Below are 18,734 nucleotides of genomic sequence, written 5' to 3' on the forward strand. Positions count from 1 at the left end.
AAAGTAGCAGTACTTTATCTAGAGGCACACAGTTAAATACTAGGTGATGTACAGAAATCTTTGAAGAAGCAAAACAACAAATACAAAGTAAGTGGGAGAGTACAATTGACCCTGGGCCAGGACTAAAATATTAAATCAAATCTACAATAAAAAGCAAATCTCTAGCAAAAGTTTTATAAACAACAGCCTCGGCAATATCCATCTTTGAACTTAAAAGAAAATGGTCCATTCTGTTCCAAGAGGATATAAAAAGGCCTGTGGAATTAAAACTCAATTACGTAAAACAGCCTACTGGGACAAGAAAGTTAGGCAATATCTCAAATTCGACAGTAGTAACAACCTTCACTAGCCAGGCACAGTGACCCACACCTGTAATCTCAGTACTTGGAAAGCTGAGGAAGGAGGATTGCTGCAAGTCTGAGGCCAGCTTGGGCTGCAGAGTGAGTTCAAGGCCAGGCTGCATTACAAGTAAGACCCTGTCTCAAAAAACACAAAGCCCCAAATCACTCAAAGACTGTCTTGCCACAGGCTCACATATATGATGGCAAGAAAAATAACTTAGGCATATACAAGCTAAAAGAATAGTTAATTAATATTAACTTTATTGGTTAACAGCAATAAATAAAATGGTATCACCAGTGGCCTAAAGCTTTCCTATTAGTCCTTAATTACTACGGCTTTTAATTAGAATTTCTCAGAAGTTTTTAGATAAAGGTAAACAGAATATGTCAAAAAAATAAAGGTAGATTTAAAATATGAAAATTATGTTAATGGCTCATTGTATAATTTGAAATTCTATGGAAATTCTTCAAAAGAAGTGATCAATTTGCAGGGCTCCAGCTACATTCCCTCAACCAGTCTTTGCTACAATTAAGACAGAAATGACATAGTTGATTAGGGTTGATAATAAATTCTGTTAAGTTTGAAAAAGATGAAAATTACTGGTTACTACAAGGAAATATCCTGTTATTAAGGACTTAAAATAGAGTATTGAATCTTTATCATGATAACCTGTTCCAAAGCTCTGTAAGCATTAGTATATCTAGGCTAATTCTGGCAGAAAATGTTATGATTTTCAAAAATAAACAAATTGGAAAATGAGACCCAAATAAGAACTAAAAACAGCCATCCTGAACACTACTATATCTTTATTTTTAAGAGAAAGTTATAAAACTGTAGAGCAAAGTTCACTACTTCCTAGACTTTTAAGCAATGGTATATTAAATATCTTGGTTAAAAGTACCCTGTTCCAGCATCTTCCACTCACCTAACCTTTGCTTTCTTCTTTTAGGTAAATCCCAAGAGTTAGCTGGATCAGTTTCCATACTACTTTCTTTTCTTCACTTCTATTCAATTAGTATTAGCTAAGCATTTAATGTGACCAGATACCACAGGAAGCATGATAACCCATCAGCAAACAAAACATGACTGAAAAACACTGAATACAAAGCCCCAGTTTAACAAATCACTCCAACATACAAAACTAAATGTTGAAAACAAATGCTAAATACCGTACAGTTTCCTACATTTTCTAAATTTAAGGAAATGTGTATTCAAATGTATGTGCATAAGGGACGAATAACTGAGTGTTTATCTTTCTAGAATTTTGAATTCTGCATCCTATACACTATCTGCTCAAAATATTATCTTCACAAAATAACTCTTAAAATGATTAAAGGAGGATATGGAATTCAGGAAAACATATGAAATACCAAATCTCTGTAGCTTTCTGTCATTCCCTAAATTCCCTACCATTAAGTCACTAAATGTGTTTGTGTTTATACATGAGTGGTTTTATATATATTCTTCTGCAAATTACTGTGAGTAGAAAATGCTTAAAGTGCAGTTTCAAAGAGCTTTATTTATGAAAAGAACAAGAGAATGCCTACTCCTACATGAGCTTCAATAATCAAGTAGTTAAAGGTTTGACAACCCTTTTACCATCTGATAAAAGTCTGATGTCAATACAAACTACCAAATACAAATTAGCAAATACTCATGTGACAAGTTTAAAATAAACCACTTGACTGAGGCTTACATGACAAATTATTAATGTCAGATCCAAGAAATGAATCTAGAGTTTCAAGCTCTTGAATATTCAGACAAGGTAATTTATTTTAGATGTCATGAATACTTTTTTTAATCAAATGATTTTATCCACCAATATAGAAAATAATTCTGTACAACCTCTTCTATAAAGAAATTTCCTTTCATATCTGCGAAGGTGAAAAATATAAAATTTCCCATATCCTTCCATGATGAAACAAGATTGTTTTCCATTTCTCTGTATCATGAAATAATCATTTTGTCTCCACGAACACTTTACCAAGAATGTTTGTGTTTACTGCATCATAAATTTTCAAATCAGCATCTAAAGCCTTTTTTTCTCCCCTATTACCTATTCAAACAAAACACAATGTCCAGTGAAACACCATAAACATCAGTGTGGCTATTTGGAACAATTCTGATCAAAATCTAAAATTTTAAAACAAGGCTTCTTAACCTTGCCAGTATTAAGATTTGAGACTATAGCCGGGCATGGTGGCGCACGCCTATAATTCCAGCACTCGGGAGGCTGAGGCAGGAGGATTGCTGCGAGTTTGAGAGACCAGCCTGGGCTACACAGTTAGTTCCAGAACAGTCTGAACTACATAGTGAGACCCTGTCTAAAAAAAAAAGGGGGATTTGAGAATAGACAGTATTTTGTCAGGGGTTAATTTCTTTTGTACAGTACAGAATATTAAGTAATATCCCTGGCCTAGATTCACTGAATGCCAGTATCATCCCAGTTGTGACAACCAGAAATTTCTAGTGGTAGACAGAGGATAAAATTGCCAGACTAGGAAGCATTGCTTTAGAATAAGGTTGCTATATCCAAATTATGAGAAATCAGCTTACTGGGTAGCTCAGGCATTCACTGTTGGAGGCTGAAGCTGACTCTCAGAGTTTTGTTAAAAGTTTTTCTTTGTTGCTATTTCTTTAATTCTGTCCTTCTAAACATTAATGTAAAGTCAAATTTCTTTTTACTACATCTTTAAAAAGATAAAATGTCCTCTAACTGTAGAACTGCCAGTATATCTATCACTGCATTTACTCATGTTTTTCTTCTTACCTGTAACACAGATGACAAAATACAATCCATTCAAGGCGTAGTGATGGGGGACGTGGGAGCTTCATTTGGCAAATGAAAAAAAAAAAATTCAGGTACTCTGCATTGCTTTAGTTATTGACAGCCCTGTTTGATTCATCAGCACAATCACTCTAAAGGTTCAATGGATGAGGATTTTACAAACTATTACAAACTGTTTATAGCCTTTTTTTTTTTTTTAACTGGATAGGAGGTTGTAGCATACTAAGGGCTATCACTAATGCAGGGGGAAGTTTTAATCCCTGTGGAGATTGTCTGGGTAAGTGGGCAAAGGCTCTACTGACAGCACAGATAATATAATTCAGTTCCAGACCAAAGTGCTGTACTTGTTTTTATTGTTTTTCCTCCAATCCTATCAGCAGCCTGTCTCCATGGATTTGTGTAGAAAAATGATAAATAGCGAAGCAAGCAACCCTCTCCACCCATCTAAATCATCCTTCCAGCAAAGACCCCAAGCAAAGCTTTTGGAAAGACCCTTTCTTGTTAAATGCCTATGTGAAGAGGCCAAAGTAAAAAAAAAAAAAAAAATCAATGAAACACACAAAGATTTTTATATAGAACCTTAATTCACTGAAATTCAAGAACTTAAGAAAAAAGTCAATGGTGATCATCAAATATTTATAAACATGTAAAAAAGTAAATAAAATACGTGAGTAATTTTCTATCAATCCTTATAACTAAATTATAGTAAAGTGGTTATAAACCATTTATGTACAAGCACCCATTATATACAAACTCCTTCAACAAAATTCAAATTATCCCTTAAACCCATGAATAAAAATCTAAAGACTTTATACATATATTAACTTCATTAAAATTAAATAGCAAATTCAGTTTGGCAAAAATTAAATATTAAAAAACAAAGCACTGGTAAAAATTAAAATATTTAAAAGATAAAGCACATAGGAGAAATTTTAAAAAGATTCTGTGCTTTGAGGACACTTTTGGAGGCTCTGGAAACAGAAGGAAAATGTTAATGCTTAAGAATCAGATAAAAGAATAAAAAAACCCTCACTGTATTTTTCTACCCTCCACCTTTTGTAAATCAGCCAACCAGTCAGACAACATGATTTCATTATCACTATCTTCTTTGAAGATATAAGTAATTTTTACAAGACATAAATATGATACATAAACATACAAAACAATAAAAATATCAATTTCTTATATCAAAACCATATTGTCATATTAGTATCTAATGTGAGAAGAATTTCTAAAAGTAATTCAGAAGAATGCATCCCTGCCTGAATTTTAATCTCAATGATCTGAGGCACACATAAAACAAAACCCACTTAGCTCATTTATTTTTCTGAATTTATCTTTTTTTGTGGGGGTACCAGGGATTGAACTCAGGATCTTCAGCTTGCGAGGCAGGCAGTGGAACCATTGAGCTAAATCCCCAGCCCTTTTGTACTTATCTTTGTATTTGTCCTCAGGTAGACACTGTTAATTTCTTTTGAGCAATTAGTTAAAACCCATATTGTTATCTTTTAATTTAATGTTTTTAAAAGCAAGGAGAACTGTCCACTCAAAGGGAGGTTCTACAGGGTTTTATGAGCCAGAGGTATGCATGGATTTATATATGTAATATGTGGGTATATCTATATATGCATCTATCTAATCATACACTAATTCAACAGATAATAATTTAAGGCAATGTTTGATATTAATAGAGTTCTTAAAGATCTTTGTCTATATAATATTATGATAATAATAGTACAATGTTTTAAGTATACACATGTTGCATTATTACAATCTTTTATTCTTACCAGGCTGTATAATCTACAAAAAAAGAAAATTACAAAAAAGAAGACTTAAATTTGTTAATTTAATGTAGGAACTAAAGGCATCTGATGTTATGGGATTGAAGTATAATTTTAAAACTTAAATCTCTTAAATTTTCCATTCTACGTTTTTCATATGCTACCATAAGGCTTTATCCTATTAATGTAAAATCTAGGGATAAACCAACAATGTAGGGGTCTATTCTAACCAGAGTATATCAAATTCTATGCTACTGGAATACAAGTGTTCATAGGTTACATACCTCCACATCATAATGAAGATAATGCATTATTACTTATTGTTTTAACAAAACAAAAATTCATTAACTGAAGTAAATTATTCAATCTTACACAACATCTGAATTTAGAAAAAGTGGAAGTGAATCTCACATGATACATAAAAAAACAGAACAAATGAAGTCACCTCATTTTCCTCACTAACATGGCATACTAATTCTAGTTAATATGAACAAAATAAATTATAGTAATAAAAATACTATATAAAATGCTAGTCTCTTTAGCCATCAATTTACAAAATAAAGATGTTTTTTGGATAATGCATTTATGTATAATACTGTACTTTTATTTAAAGTTTTTGAAGCATTATTTTTAAAAGAAAATCATTTTGATTACATGTATGTGTACATGTGGCAGTATAAGGCTTAATATGAGGCTTAAGGGGATGAGAGACATAAAATAAAAGGATATATCTCAGCTTGAAATTGGAAGCTTTAACTTCAAAATGGCAAATGAGGTGATTATCACTCCCTTGAATCAGCAAATAATTTCATCTGTATAACACTCTTGAGTTATTCAGAAACATGCTATATTACGAAAACTTAAATTTTAAAACATTATAGTGTAAATTTTATATAATGTAAAATATTTAAATAAAGTATGGGCACATAGTCCTGTTGATGGCATATGATGACAATGCATGAAAACTGACAAACTATGGGATATGGAATATTCTATTAGAGAGAGGAAGCCAAGCCTTACAACATTTCTTCCATTATTTATTAGTTTCTGAACCACAGAAGCTATTTAATTCTCTGAGCACCAATTTTCTTATATTCAAACTGTAAAAAAATATAACTTGCAGGTTGTTAAAAGAATTACAGATAACAACAGTGTACAGGGTCTTGTATAATGTAAATGCTCAAAGGTAGTAATAATTGTTATTAGAGTACTATTTCCGGATTTTTATGATTTTCTTCATGTATTCAACTATGTATTTTAGTTTTCGTTTAGAATGTAGTAGCTAAGAAAAAAACTGCAATGAAATGCGTATAAGCACATACAATTCTCTGTCAATCTACATGTAATACTCAATATTCACATTTTAATTTTGTCTGGACTACATTTTTACTCATTTCCCATTAATAAAATCCTTACTGCTTACAAGAACACTTGTCTTTTCTAAATGTCTGAAAGAATACAGGTTTAGGTCACAAATGTGAATGTAAAATAGCAACTCATGGAAACGTGACTGCAGAGTACTGTTCTCCTTACCAATTTTGCAACTATGCAGGCAGAAAATTCAACTATTGTCAAAATGTAGCCACAAATATAATTGAAAGAAATGGATACAAGTAATTATTCTTATTTAATAGTGATTTGGAGTGGGAGGTGTGGTAGTGGGGATTGAACCCAGAGGCTTTGGACTAAGGTACATTCCAGTTATTTTTTAAATTTTTATTTGGAGACAGCATCTCATTAAGTCACTAATTTTCCCAGGTTGGGTTCAAACTTGAGATCCTCCTGCCTCAGCCTCCCAGTTCTGGGATTATAGACTTGTGCTACCATGAGCCTGGCTTAATGGTGATTATACTCCCATCCATACTACTAACTGAAAGTCATCAGAGTAGTTTACATAAACTTTAAACTTACTGTGCATTTCTCAACTCAACAAATATGTTTCTGAACTACCCAAAATATTCTGTACTAAACACAACTCCTAAGAAAAAGTACCCTAAACTATACAACTGGCGATAAAGTGAGGAATTCAAAAGAGGAAATACTTTTTTTCAACGAGGAATATATAAAACAAATTTAAAAAATGAAATTTCATCAGCAATTCATTTGCATTTTGACTCACAAAATTATAGCCAATGTGAAAAAGCTGATGCTTTCTAAATGCAATGCCCACTAATAAAAAAAAAAAATGTATAAGGTGGGTCTCCATACTCACTGTTACTATTTAGGTACCTGGATATTAACAGTGAGCATGGCAGACAAAAATCTTCCTTTTCATGGAGTTTATAATTGTGGAAGGACAGGCAGATAGTAAATAAACACTGTAAAGAAGTAAACTGTGTAATCATAAATTCTACAGAAAAATAACTAAGCAAAATATCAGGGGATTAGGAGAATCAGAGAAATAAACTGAGTATCTACTGATATATTTAGGCTTTTCCTAGGAGGTTCAATATTATTGTTTCAGATAAGTAAGAACTATCATATGAGCACTTAATAGCTCTTATAATTTTGACCTGCTTTGTACAAGCTGAATTACAATCAGCAATAATAATTTTTAAAAAGACAAACATTTTTGTAGGATGTGTTTGTTTTTTGCGTATCACCTACAATGCTGTGTGGCACATAGAAAACATAATTCAAAAGTTTTACTTTCCTTTGTTCAAGAATTGGCAAAAGGTTTCAAAAGGGGCAGATAGTGCAAATTTTTGGCTTGACAGCAAGAGTTGATGTAACAAATACTTACTCAGCTCTATCACTATATAACAAAACGAGCTACAAGAAAATGAATGGTGTTTGCTGTATTCCAATAAAACTTTATTTATAGAGGCATACAGAAGTTTTCCAATCTCTACTTAGTTTATTTTATATCCAGCTAATTGCCTTAAGTCTTCCAGTTTTCCTGGTAGTATTACAAAAGCATCTATTTGTTAATACTTTACCAACTTTGTTTATAAACAAAAACACAAATACAACCCATATTCACTTATACCATTACTTCTCTTTAGCTTTCCTCCCTCTCATCTTTCATTACTTTTACTTTTCTTGATTCAAGTTGTCTAGTAATACAAAGCACATATTAGATATTAAATTCTGCTTTATAAATGAAACAAAGGAATAAAGTATTAAACACAATTAAAAACATTTTATAGAAATTAGGAACAAACTTCACAAAGTTATTACGCTCACTGAAATGCCAGCCCTCTACTAACCTCTGAAAAAGCACACATATTTTATCCACAAAGGAAAAACTGGATTATTAAACTCAAATAGGTGGTATTAACAAGAGAACCTTTAAAAAAATCCAAAATTAAATAATTTTGCTCATCTTCCTCAAACATCAGCATTTTTCTGCTTAAATATACTACACTACACAGAAAATTGTTTTTTTGCACTTTAATGTAGAAAGCAGAAACAAAAATCCTCAGATTTCCAAAAGGTATCAGTTCTATAGCTGGCCACTGTTATCTTTTACATAACAAAAGATAGTCCTGAATAAGTCTGGCATCAAGTACTGTATTTTGATTTAGGTACAGTAATAACACATGGGAAACTAAAGGAGGATCACAAGTTTGAGCCCAGTCTAAACAACTCAGTAACTTAGGGAGACCCTGTCTCAAAACTCAAAAAACAAAAGAAGATGGAGCTGAGGATGAGCTCAGTGCAAAGGGCCAGGATTCAGTCCCCAGTATTAAAAAGAAAAACAATGCTACTTTCAGGGCATAAACTGTACTGGCTTTTAACAGCCTAAAAAGCTGTCAGAGATGAACACTATTTCTTAATATGAAACTGAACTAAGACACTGTTATGGTTTACTTGTACTGTCCCTTCCAGAAATTAAGAGTATAATATAGCATTAAAAAACAAAAGTACATTTTTGTAATTATAGATTCTATTATAATGAAAAACAATAAAAACTGTCCTTAATACATACATACATACATACATACATACATAAATACATACATACATATATATATATATATATATATATATATATAAAACAAATAAACCGACTCTTTTTGCTGAACAACTTCTCTAAAAGATTTGAGAAATTTCTAATATGCAAGGAAAAACTTTTACTAAGATAAAAACTTCTCTAAGAATCTTCCAGAAATAAAACTCTATCTACTTCTTTCCTGAATGCCAGGTAGTACGGTTTGAAAGCAACATCTCCTTCTTTGAGGCATTTCTGACCCAAGTCAGTGGTATTGTGCAATCTATATATGTAGTTTATTAAAAGATAATCAAAGACTCGGAAAACAGCTAAGAAGTAGGATGCTTCATCTTCTACTGAGAAGAAAATACTGCCAAAATAATGGGGACAACTCTCACATTTCTGATTTAAATTTTTTATTAAGTGTGCTTTTCTAATGGTCGTTTATTAAGGTATATTTTTACATTTTGTAAAGTTTACTCTTTTTTAGTTATAAAGTTAGAAGAATGGAAGGAGGGGGAACAGGGAAGAGGGAAAGGGAACAAGGAGGAGGAGGAATATATATAATATAATCAACCACCACAATCAAAATATGGGCTATTTCCATCATCCCCAAAATATTCTTCATGCCAGCTCGTGATGAATTCCCTTAGGCTCCCAGATCTAATTTCTGATTCAATAGCCCTGCCTCTTCTAGTGTCATAAAAAAGGAATGAAAAAAATACTGTGTACCCTTTTGGTCTGGCTTCTTAGTATAACACTTTTAAGATCCATCTACCTTTGACATATATTAGTAATTTGCTCCTTTTTTATGTCTGAGTAGTATTTCATTATGTGGCCATGTCACAATTTATTTATCCATTAATCAGGTGTTGGACATTTCAGTTTTTAGATGATTATGAATAAAGCTGCTAAAAATACTTATATAAAGGTCTCTGTATGAAAAAATATTTTTATTTCTCTTGAGTAAAAATACTTACACAGCAGAAATGCTGGGTAGTATGGTAAACATACTTAAATAAGAAAGTTTTATTTAATAAGTAAAAAAAGATTAATAGTTTCACCTTAATAGTCAATAAACCTGGTACACTGGCGAATGGCACACCAGTTTTTTAGGAGAACACATGCACACACAGCACTACCAGGCTTACACAATTGAGTGCATCAAAGATTGCACAAGTATTGTGTAAAATACATATAAAGTGCTTACATTTGTCTAGATTCAAGTAGGCATCACATAGGAACCAGCCAGCACAGCAGCTGGTACAGTGTACATCTAATGACTGTTAGTTCACTACTTTTGCTTTTCCCAGTGCTCCCAGCCCCGCCTCAACTCACATAAACCTACACATAAATTTAAATCATTATTTGTTAAATTATACACTGAAAACACACACATACAAATTTCAGCTATTAATTTTTAATGTAAAGCTAATTTTATTCATTTCCTGAAGTTGCTCTTCCTCCAGAGGGAGAATGTAAGCCTGTACTCACAAAACATTTCAGGTAAGCACCACCATCTTGTGTCAAAAAAGAGCAACTACAACACCAAAGTTATTCTAACAGAACACAGATGACAGAGGCCAGAGGGTCTGAGATCCAAGGTAAAATCTACTTTGATGCATTGGCCACTAAAGTATTATAAACAAAGATTGATCATATTTTATGATTAGAATGCATCAAAATTTATATGCATCCTTTCCAAACACACACATTCAATGAATGCCAGGTACAAAAGTGACTCTTCATTAAAATTAGTATGCTCTATGTACTTTAAAAATAACCATCAAATTAGCTTTCCTACTAATCAACTTAAAATATTCAATATATGGCTTTGAATTTGGTTCTTGGCTACACTAAACATTATTTCCTACATATGGTATTCTAAAAGCAGTAACAATATAAGGGAAGTTTTTCTTGTTTTGTTACAAATTTACAATTGACTCAGTTTTATTCATATAGTTAGACACTTCTGATCTAACTCAGTTATTTTTACATTTGTAGCAGCTTTTAAAAGCATATTAAATAGAACAAAAGTATGGGCTGGTCAGACATCTGTGAAAATAGAAAATATGTAGCTCAGCAAGTTTTTGTTTTTCAAAGAGTAATAAATTTTAAATGAAAGAGTCAAGGTGTTCTTCAGTGTCAACCAAGGTTTTTGTTACAAAACAACAGAATGCTGATTTATGGCTTTCCACCTACCTTTTTTTTTTTTTTTTTTTTTTTTAGAATCATGTGGTTAAAAAGCAAAGTTACCTTTGCCCACGTGAGTAGTATTTACTTGCTTAATAATCTGTTTGAAGAAACTCTGCATCAATAAGAAAGGTTGAAAAGGTGCTTAAAATGAAAATTCAACAAAAAGCATACTTTTTTAAAAAATCTATAAAACAAACCCTATTTGGTAAACAATATCTTTTTAGGTAGTAGCATTTAGAATTTCTATTACTGACTTGTGTCTGTTGCAAAATAAGAAAACTGCAGAATTTGAACGCTGTATCAGAGGTAACTACTGCATTTTGACAGACTTAGAAACCTAAGAGCCTAACAAAATTCAAAGAATAGTTCATTAGGAATAAAGCCAGAATTATAGAAATCAAGATCTCAACATCTGTCTGCCTGCCAATTCTTCCATTGTACCTCACTGTCAATTTTGGGCCTTTCGAATTACTTTTGGCACTTGTCATTTTGGTCTCTACCATCTTTATCCTTTCACACATGTCAATGACACTTGCTCCAGATTATCTCACTTTTGCTGCCTGCATGATGCAAAAAATCCCTTTCCAATTGCTGAGCGCATCCCCAAAATTCATAAGGAAATTCTAAGGCTGAAAAGGGCTGTGCTCAGAATAGAAAGAAAATTACATAAATGTTCATGCAATACAACATACAACACAATAAAATGCAGTATCATACCTCCATGAAACTAATATAAAGTTTGTCTTATATGAGAAATGCAAAGAAATTAAGAGCAAACTAAAAGCTAGAAAATAGGGAAAATATATACACTATACATATGTTCTATAAATTTTAAAAATAGGTAGTCAGAAAACTGTTTCAGCATCATTTTAAAGCTAAAACAAAAAAAAAATAGCATGTTTTAATCATGTTTTAACCTTTAAAGGTTAAAACCAGAATTCATCTAAATTTGTAAATGACTTTTATCTTGCCTATTTCCATCAAAGATAAAAGAAACCATTTTTTTTACTCGGCATTTTTAGGTAAACCATGAGAATTTTACTTTTAGTTAAACTTCATAAATAATCTTAATCATCTTAAGTTTTCTTTTGGAGTTCCCTTTGGTCACTTTTCAGATTAAGTTCAATGCCAATTAAATATTCTGTGAAACTCATTTATATTGAAGATTATGAACTATATACTTAAAACTTTTAGAACAGAAAGCTACCTTCTACTTAGATAAAACAAACTAAACCTCTTTTTTTAATCCTACTATATAAACTACTTTTTTGCACTTTAAAGCAAAGAATAAAATAACCTCTAGATTTCTTCTATAAGACATCAGTCTTAAAATTGCCAATTGTTTTCCATAACAAAACATAGCTCTGAGTAAGACTGTCACCATGATCTTGATGTACAGAGAAACAATAACTTTTAGGCCATAAATTTTACTGGCTTAATTCACTGAAAAGCTGTGAAAGGTAAACACTTATTACTTGATATGAAACATAATGGCTGATCTAAGGCACTGCTCTGGTTTACATATACTATCCCTTCTAGGAGATGAGCATAATGTAGAACTTATCTAGCATTTTAAAAAAGTAAAGTACATTTTCATATTTTTAGATTTTATTATAATGAAAAATATATTATAAACTATCCTACATAAAGTCTTCCTGACACTCATATCCCCAGTGCCTTTGCTGTTAATGCATAAAGAGATACACAAGAGAATGGCAGAAATAGGATCCGACACTTGACAAGTTAGAAAGATGGATTCAATCTAATACAATGAATCTATTAAGATTAATTCCTCTATTCCTAATGCCTGAAACCTTTGTAGTAAATACCATGGAATTACTAGACAGCCATTTGGACCTAAGGAAAAGAAGTAGTGGGGAATCATGGAAAATACCACAAATTTAAGAGGGGTCGACTTTGGAAAAAAGATCTTTATAGCTGCTTGCATTGTGACTTTACTTTTGAGACTTCACTCAATTTTGGCAACCGTAAAGCTGGATGCAATTACTCAACAGACTCCAAGAAAAGACCTGGTCCCCTAACAGCCACACCTTCTTTCTCACATGTCTATCATATATGCAAGTCTAAGTGCTACTATGGTAGGCTTTTACAAATGTAATTAAAGTCCTAAATTAGTTGACTATAATGTAGAGAGATTTTTTTTTTTTTTTTTGTAACAGATGGACTTAACCTATTAGATGAGCCATTGAAAAGCAATGGGTTTCCCCTGGCAAAGAAAATATTAAGGATGACAAAGAAAATGTGTTGGAGTCTCCACTGTTGTCTCTGACGGTCTTGGAGGGAGCTATGTGGCAATAAATGTTAGTAGTTTCTAAGAGCTGAGTGGATCCTAGTTGACAGTCCTTATCTCTACAGTCTCAAAGAACTATATTATGCCACAACCATCAGAACTTAGAACATAAGCTCCTAAAGCAGTCCAGCCAACAACTTTCTTTCCGCCTTGGTTAAGACTCTAAACAAACAAGCCCAAGTCTTGCCATATTCATATCCTGAACTACAGAAATGCAAGATAATAAGTTGTGTTGTGTACAGTTGCTGGGTTTGTGGTAGTTTGTTACACAGGAAGTGCTCATATAAGCACCAACCATACAACTTATTTGTAGAAGAACAAAGAAAAGTTTATTGAAAGACCTAAATTCTTCTTCAAGAAATTATCTAGCATTGAGAATATCCAACAATAAAACCAAATAAAGCCACTATTAGATTAGGTCCAGGAGAGAAAGACAGAGCATAAGAAATTTTGGAGTTCATCAGCAATGGAGGCAATAACAAAAAAAAAGTCATAAAATATTAACATATTCCTGGCAAGAGAAGAAAATTTTACTACATTCAGCATTATTGTAAAAGTAGAGGAGAAATAAGGTTCTTTTAGTACTTTCTGGTATCTTCACATTAAGATTCAGTCTTATTCTGCGCACAGACTTCACAGATGCTTCAGCACTTATCTAGATCTTACAAGTTCAGAACTCATTTCAGCACATACTGAAATATTGTATCAGTAACAGAAAGAAAGTTTTCTAACCTGTATATGATGATATAAGTTTCTTTATCACACAGTAAAATACCTAACTATATTAAAGCAAAACTTTATTTTTACATAAAAGCTCTTAATATTTTCAAATTGATTTTATACAATCATGTTTTTAAAAATAAAGTATGTCTCTATGTGTATAAGGACCTCAAAAGGTCATACATGTGAGGCAGTTATACTAACAACAACAACAAAAAGAATTAACTGGTTCATGTTCTTGGAGCAAAATTTTACTTTCAAACCCTTGTAAAAAAATTATATATTAAATATCAATGAGCACCTAAATTAGTGGTCTCCTCTATTAAACCATGACTTGGGACCTGCCTCGCAAGCACAAGGTCTTGAGTTTGATCCCTGATACAAAAACAAAGGCCAGGCATGGTAGCCCATGCCTGTCATCACAGCACTCGGGAGGCTGAGGCAGGAGGATCGCTGTGAGTTTGAGACCAGCCTGGACTACACAGTGAGTTCCAGGTCAGTCTCAACTACAGAGTGAGACCCTGTCTCAAAAAACAAAAAATGAAATGAAACAAAAACCACCATGACTTGGGAAAAAAGTGATAGCAATAGTTTCAAAAGTTTTTTTGTACCTACACTATTTAACTTAATCGCACTAAGTAATTTCCTAGGAAAATATAGATGAAAATGTTAAAAACTTCTCAAGAAAAATAAATAAGATTAAACAGAAAAACGATCTTAAAACTTTTAATCCTCTACACAAACTAAAAGTTTGTGAAACAATGAGATGCTGAAGTCACAAAATAATTTCATTAATACTAACCCATAAGCAAAAATATACACACAAATATACATACATGTACACATATATGCATGTATATACATATGCATACACATATGCACACATATTTATAAAGCTTTTTTCTTCATTTATTTTTATATCCTTTGTAGGATACTTCTCTGGGAGGCCTTGAACTAACACAGTTCTTCCCCATTTTTCACTTGCAGTTCTCAAGCATTAAGGGAAGAACGTACTGGAATGCAATATCCTGAGACAGGGAGGGACAGGCTGGAACAGCCCAGGCTTGTTCCAGTCTTCTGTAGAAACAGGTATCTTTCTAATGCTTTTGCCCAGGGATTCTAGTTACCCCAGGGAACTGAGCCTAGGACAAGCTGCTTTCTAGGGACTCTAAAAGGCAATGTAAGTGGAGTACACACAGATAAGATGGAATTAATATAAGAAAATGAAAAATAATGGAAACAAAGTCTTTGTAGATAGGGAGGAAGTGAGGGGTTGAAGAGAAGGAAAAAGAATGGGGAAAAAATAAGAACCAAGACTGATTACATAAAGGTACACATTTCCAACAATGAATATCATTATATTGTATGCCTTAAAAGTACCAATAAAATGAATTTTAAAAAAGAGCTATTGAATAATTTCCACTAAGGAAAAAAAAAAAAAAGAATCTATCTGTCACAATTTTTCTGAACTGTAATGCACTGGCTCACCATAAATCCTAGCTTTCTGTTGTCCTGTTGCCTAACTGTAAAGTAATAAACCTACTGCATGTAATCAGTACACAGTGAATCTGTTTTACATCTCCCAGTATTTTCTAATGAAAACTTATTTAGAAAGTGATTTGTGGAAAAAAAAATCAATTGAGCCAGTTCTTTATTTTATAATACCTACAGTACCATCTTTCTTACCTTGTCTATCCTATCCGGGCGATTAGTAGCTGCCAAAATTGTCACATCCTTTAGCTGTTCAATCCCATCCATTTCTGTTAAGAGCTGAGCCAAAACACGGTCGGCCACATTTCCAGCACCTGAAGAACTGATTTTTTAAAGTACAATTTAAAAAAATTGTTTATCTATTCCTAAATCCTGAATTTACTATAACAATCAGCTTCTTATTCTACAATAAAAATTATGTCTATTTCAAATAATGATGTTTGACAAATCATCATGTTTGAATGATCATTTCAAAAAACTGTCACAGTCAAAAATAATTTCCTCTATCATCAAACATGTTGATTTTCTTTCCAATGCTGAAATGGTACCACACCAGAAAACAAGAGATCATTTAAAACTGTTCTTCAAATAAAGAAATTGTTTCAGTGAAATTTATATTCGTCATGACAAATATACTGTGAAAAATTGAGCTCTTACAGTCATTAAAAGGATAGTCAAAGAATATTAAGAGCTCTATGCTTATAAATTTGATAACACAGATGAAATGGACCAATTCTTTAATAAAAGCCACAATTTACCAAAACTTACACAAGAATAGACAAAGTGAATAGGCCTGCATATATTAAAGAAACTGAATCAATAATTACTATTTTTGCAAACAAAAAACAGCAAACCTAGGTGGGTTTACTGGTAAATTCAAGAAAACATTTAGTTAAGAAATTATACAAATTATATATGATCTTTTCTTGAAGATAGATGCAGAGAGAATAACTCACTCTATGAAGTCACATCAGTTTAATTCCAAAATGAGATAAAGATATCACAAAAAAATAAAATTATGAACAAACCAGTCTCTCCTACAGATAGATGCAATAATCCTCAATGAGATCAAAAATAATTTCCAACAACATATAAAAAGATATTACTAAATAGGATGCATCTAAGGTATACAATATTTGGAAGTCAATTAACATGTTCCCACCGGCTTGTACTACCCAAAGAGACTGTCTCTTGTCGTTGAATAGGATGGTCATACCATTACTACTACTACATTAAGGAAAACCAACTCTCAAGTAAATAGGGTTGCTAATCATAGAAATTCATTCTAGAAGTAATACTGGGTTTCTTAGGTGCAGTTGTGTGATCATGAGAATAAAATATAAATACTTTTTAAATTTAAAAAATGTTCCATTTTAATATAATATAAGCAGATATTAATAAAGAAAATACAGCCGATTTATGAAAAAAAAGTTTCATAACAAAAATGATTAGAGAATAACCATGGTAAATAAACTGTGTAGCATGATCTTAAAAAATATATTTTCACTTCTTAATCTCTCATTTCCAATATTATACATTGTTTGCATAAAAATTTTTTAAATATTGACAAAGGATCTCACATTCTGTATAATTTTGAACAATCTCTTCCTATTTCACAATATTTATTCTTCTTTTTGGTCCTTTTTTTCACTTTCAGTTTCTCACAGCACAGAGACAATGTGATATTCACACATAGTTCAATTTACTTCACTTAAGAGTATGTTCTCAAGATGCATCTGTTTACCCAGAAATATCTGAAGTTTATCCTTCTTTATGAAACAGTACTTCATCATATTTTTAAAAAACATTTTTTTTATCCATTTATCAGTTGATGGGCATTTAAGGTGTTTCTGAGATCTAGCTGTTGCAAACTGTACTGCTGTTTTAATTCTTTTGGAAAGATATTAGGAAAAGGAATAGCTGGGTCAAATGGGATCTCTAATCCTAATTTTTTGAGGAATCTCCACAGATTTCCAAACCAGATGCACCAGTGTACACTCCCTCCAACAGTGGAGAAGGGTCGCTTTTATCCCATAATTCTGCCAACATTTGTTGTTTATTGAATTCTTGGTAATAGCCAATCTTGCTGGAGATGAAATCTCAGCATTGTTTTAATTTGCATCTCTTGAATGAGCAGTGATTTTGAACATTTTTTCATATATTTATTTGCTGCTTCTACTTCTTCATCTGACAAGTGTGTATTTATCTCAGATGCCCATATTTGGATCTTTAAACTTGGGTGAGTTTTTATTAATTCTTTATATATTTTAGCTAATACTCCTTTGAAGAACTGCTAGCTAAAATGTTTTCCCACTCTGTGGGTTGACTTTTCGCTCTGGTGGTGATTTCTTTTGCTATGCAAAAGATTTTTAATAAGATGAGGTCGCAGTTGTTGATTCTTAGTAGTATTTGTGGTCTGGATTTTATTCATGAAGTCTTTGCCTACTCCTATGTCCTCAAGCATTCTACCTATTCTCTCTTCTAGCAGATTTAGTGTTTCTGTTTTAATATTTAGATCTTTGATTCATTCTGATTTTTGTTTAGTGCATGGTGATAGACATACATCTAATTTTAGTCTTCAGCATGTAGAAAGTCAGTTTTTCCAGCACCATTTATTTTTGTTGTTTCTGTTTTTTGATAGTAGGACATTTATTGGTACATTTTTGGCAAACATAACAATAACACTCATCATAGAAAATTCACACCTGGACATGGTACATCCTGTTTCTTTTTCCCATTCTCCTCTCCTCAAGCCCTCTTCCCTCCCTATGTATAAAAACTTTGTTTCCATTTTTTCCCTTCTTTCACTTTTTTTCTTGACTCTTCTTTTCTTCCTCTTTCCTCCCTTGTTCCCATTCCCATTCCCATTTGAAGATTTGCTTACCATTTTCCAGTATGTCATATATTTTTGTAATTTCCACTTTCAGTTTTTCAAACCAGAGAAGCAATGTGGTATTTAATAAACATGTGTCTGACTTATTTCGCTTAAGAGGTCCATCCATTTAGCTATAAATGTCTGAAGCTCATCTTTCTTTATGGCAGAGTAATACTCCATTGCATAAAAAAAACATATCTTCTTTATCCATTTGATGGGCATTTGGGCTGTTTACAAGATTTATTGGTTATAAACTATGCTGCTATAAATATGGTTGTGCATATATATATATATAT

The 18,734-nt window shown here is 32.1% G+C and overlaps 1 protein-coding gene across 4 annotated transcripts in view; it reads right to left on the bottom strand.

Moving 5' to 3' along the window:
• Window positions 1-18,734, bottom strand: part of Spata5 (spermatogenesis associated 5) — a 296,553-nt gene that overhangs the window by 165,987 nt on the left and 111,832 nt on the right. For all 4 annotated transcript variants that reach the window (XR_777740.3, XR_004515732.1, XM_010611182.2 and 1 more), the window contains exon 14: window positions 15,759-15,885. Coding sequence is in view for 2 of the 4 variants with exons in the window: in XM_010611182.2 (XP_010609484.1) it covers window positions 15,759-15,885 (127 nt within the window). In the remaining 2 variants the exon portion in view is untranslated. The remainder of the gene's footprint in view (window positions 1-15,758; window positions 15,886-18,734) is intronic.

Source organism: Fukomys damarensis, unplaced genomic scaffold (genome assembly GCF_012274545.1).
Source record: "Fukomys damarensis isolate Sample0158 unplaced genomic scaffold, DMR_v1.0_HiC HiC_scaffold_38, whole genome shotgun sequence".
In the NCBI taxonomy this organism is placed as follows: domain Eukaryota; kingdom Metazoa; phylum Chordata; class Mammalia; order Rodentia; family Bathyergidae; genus Fukomys; species Fukomys damarensis.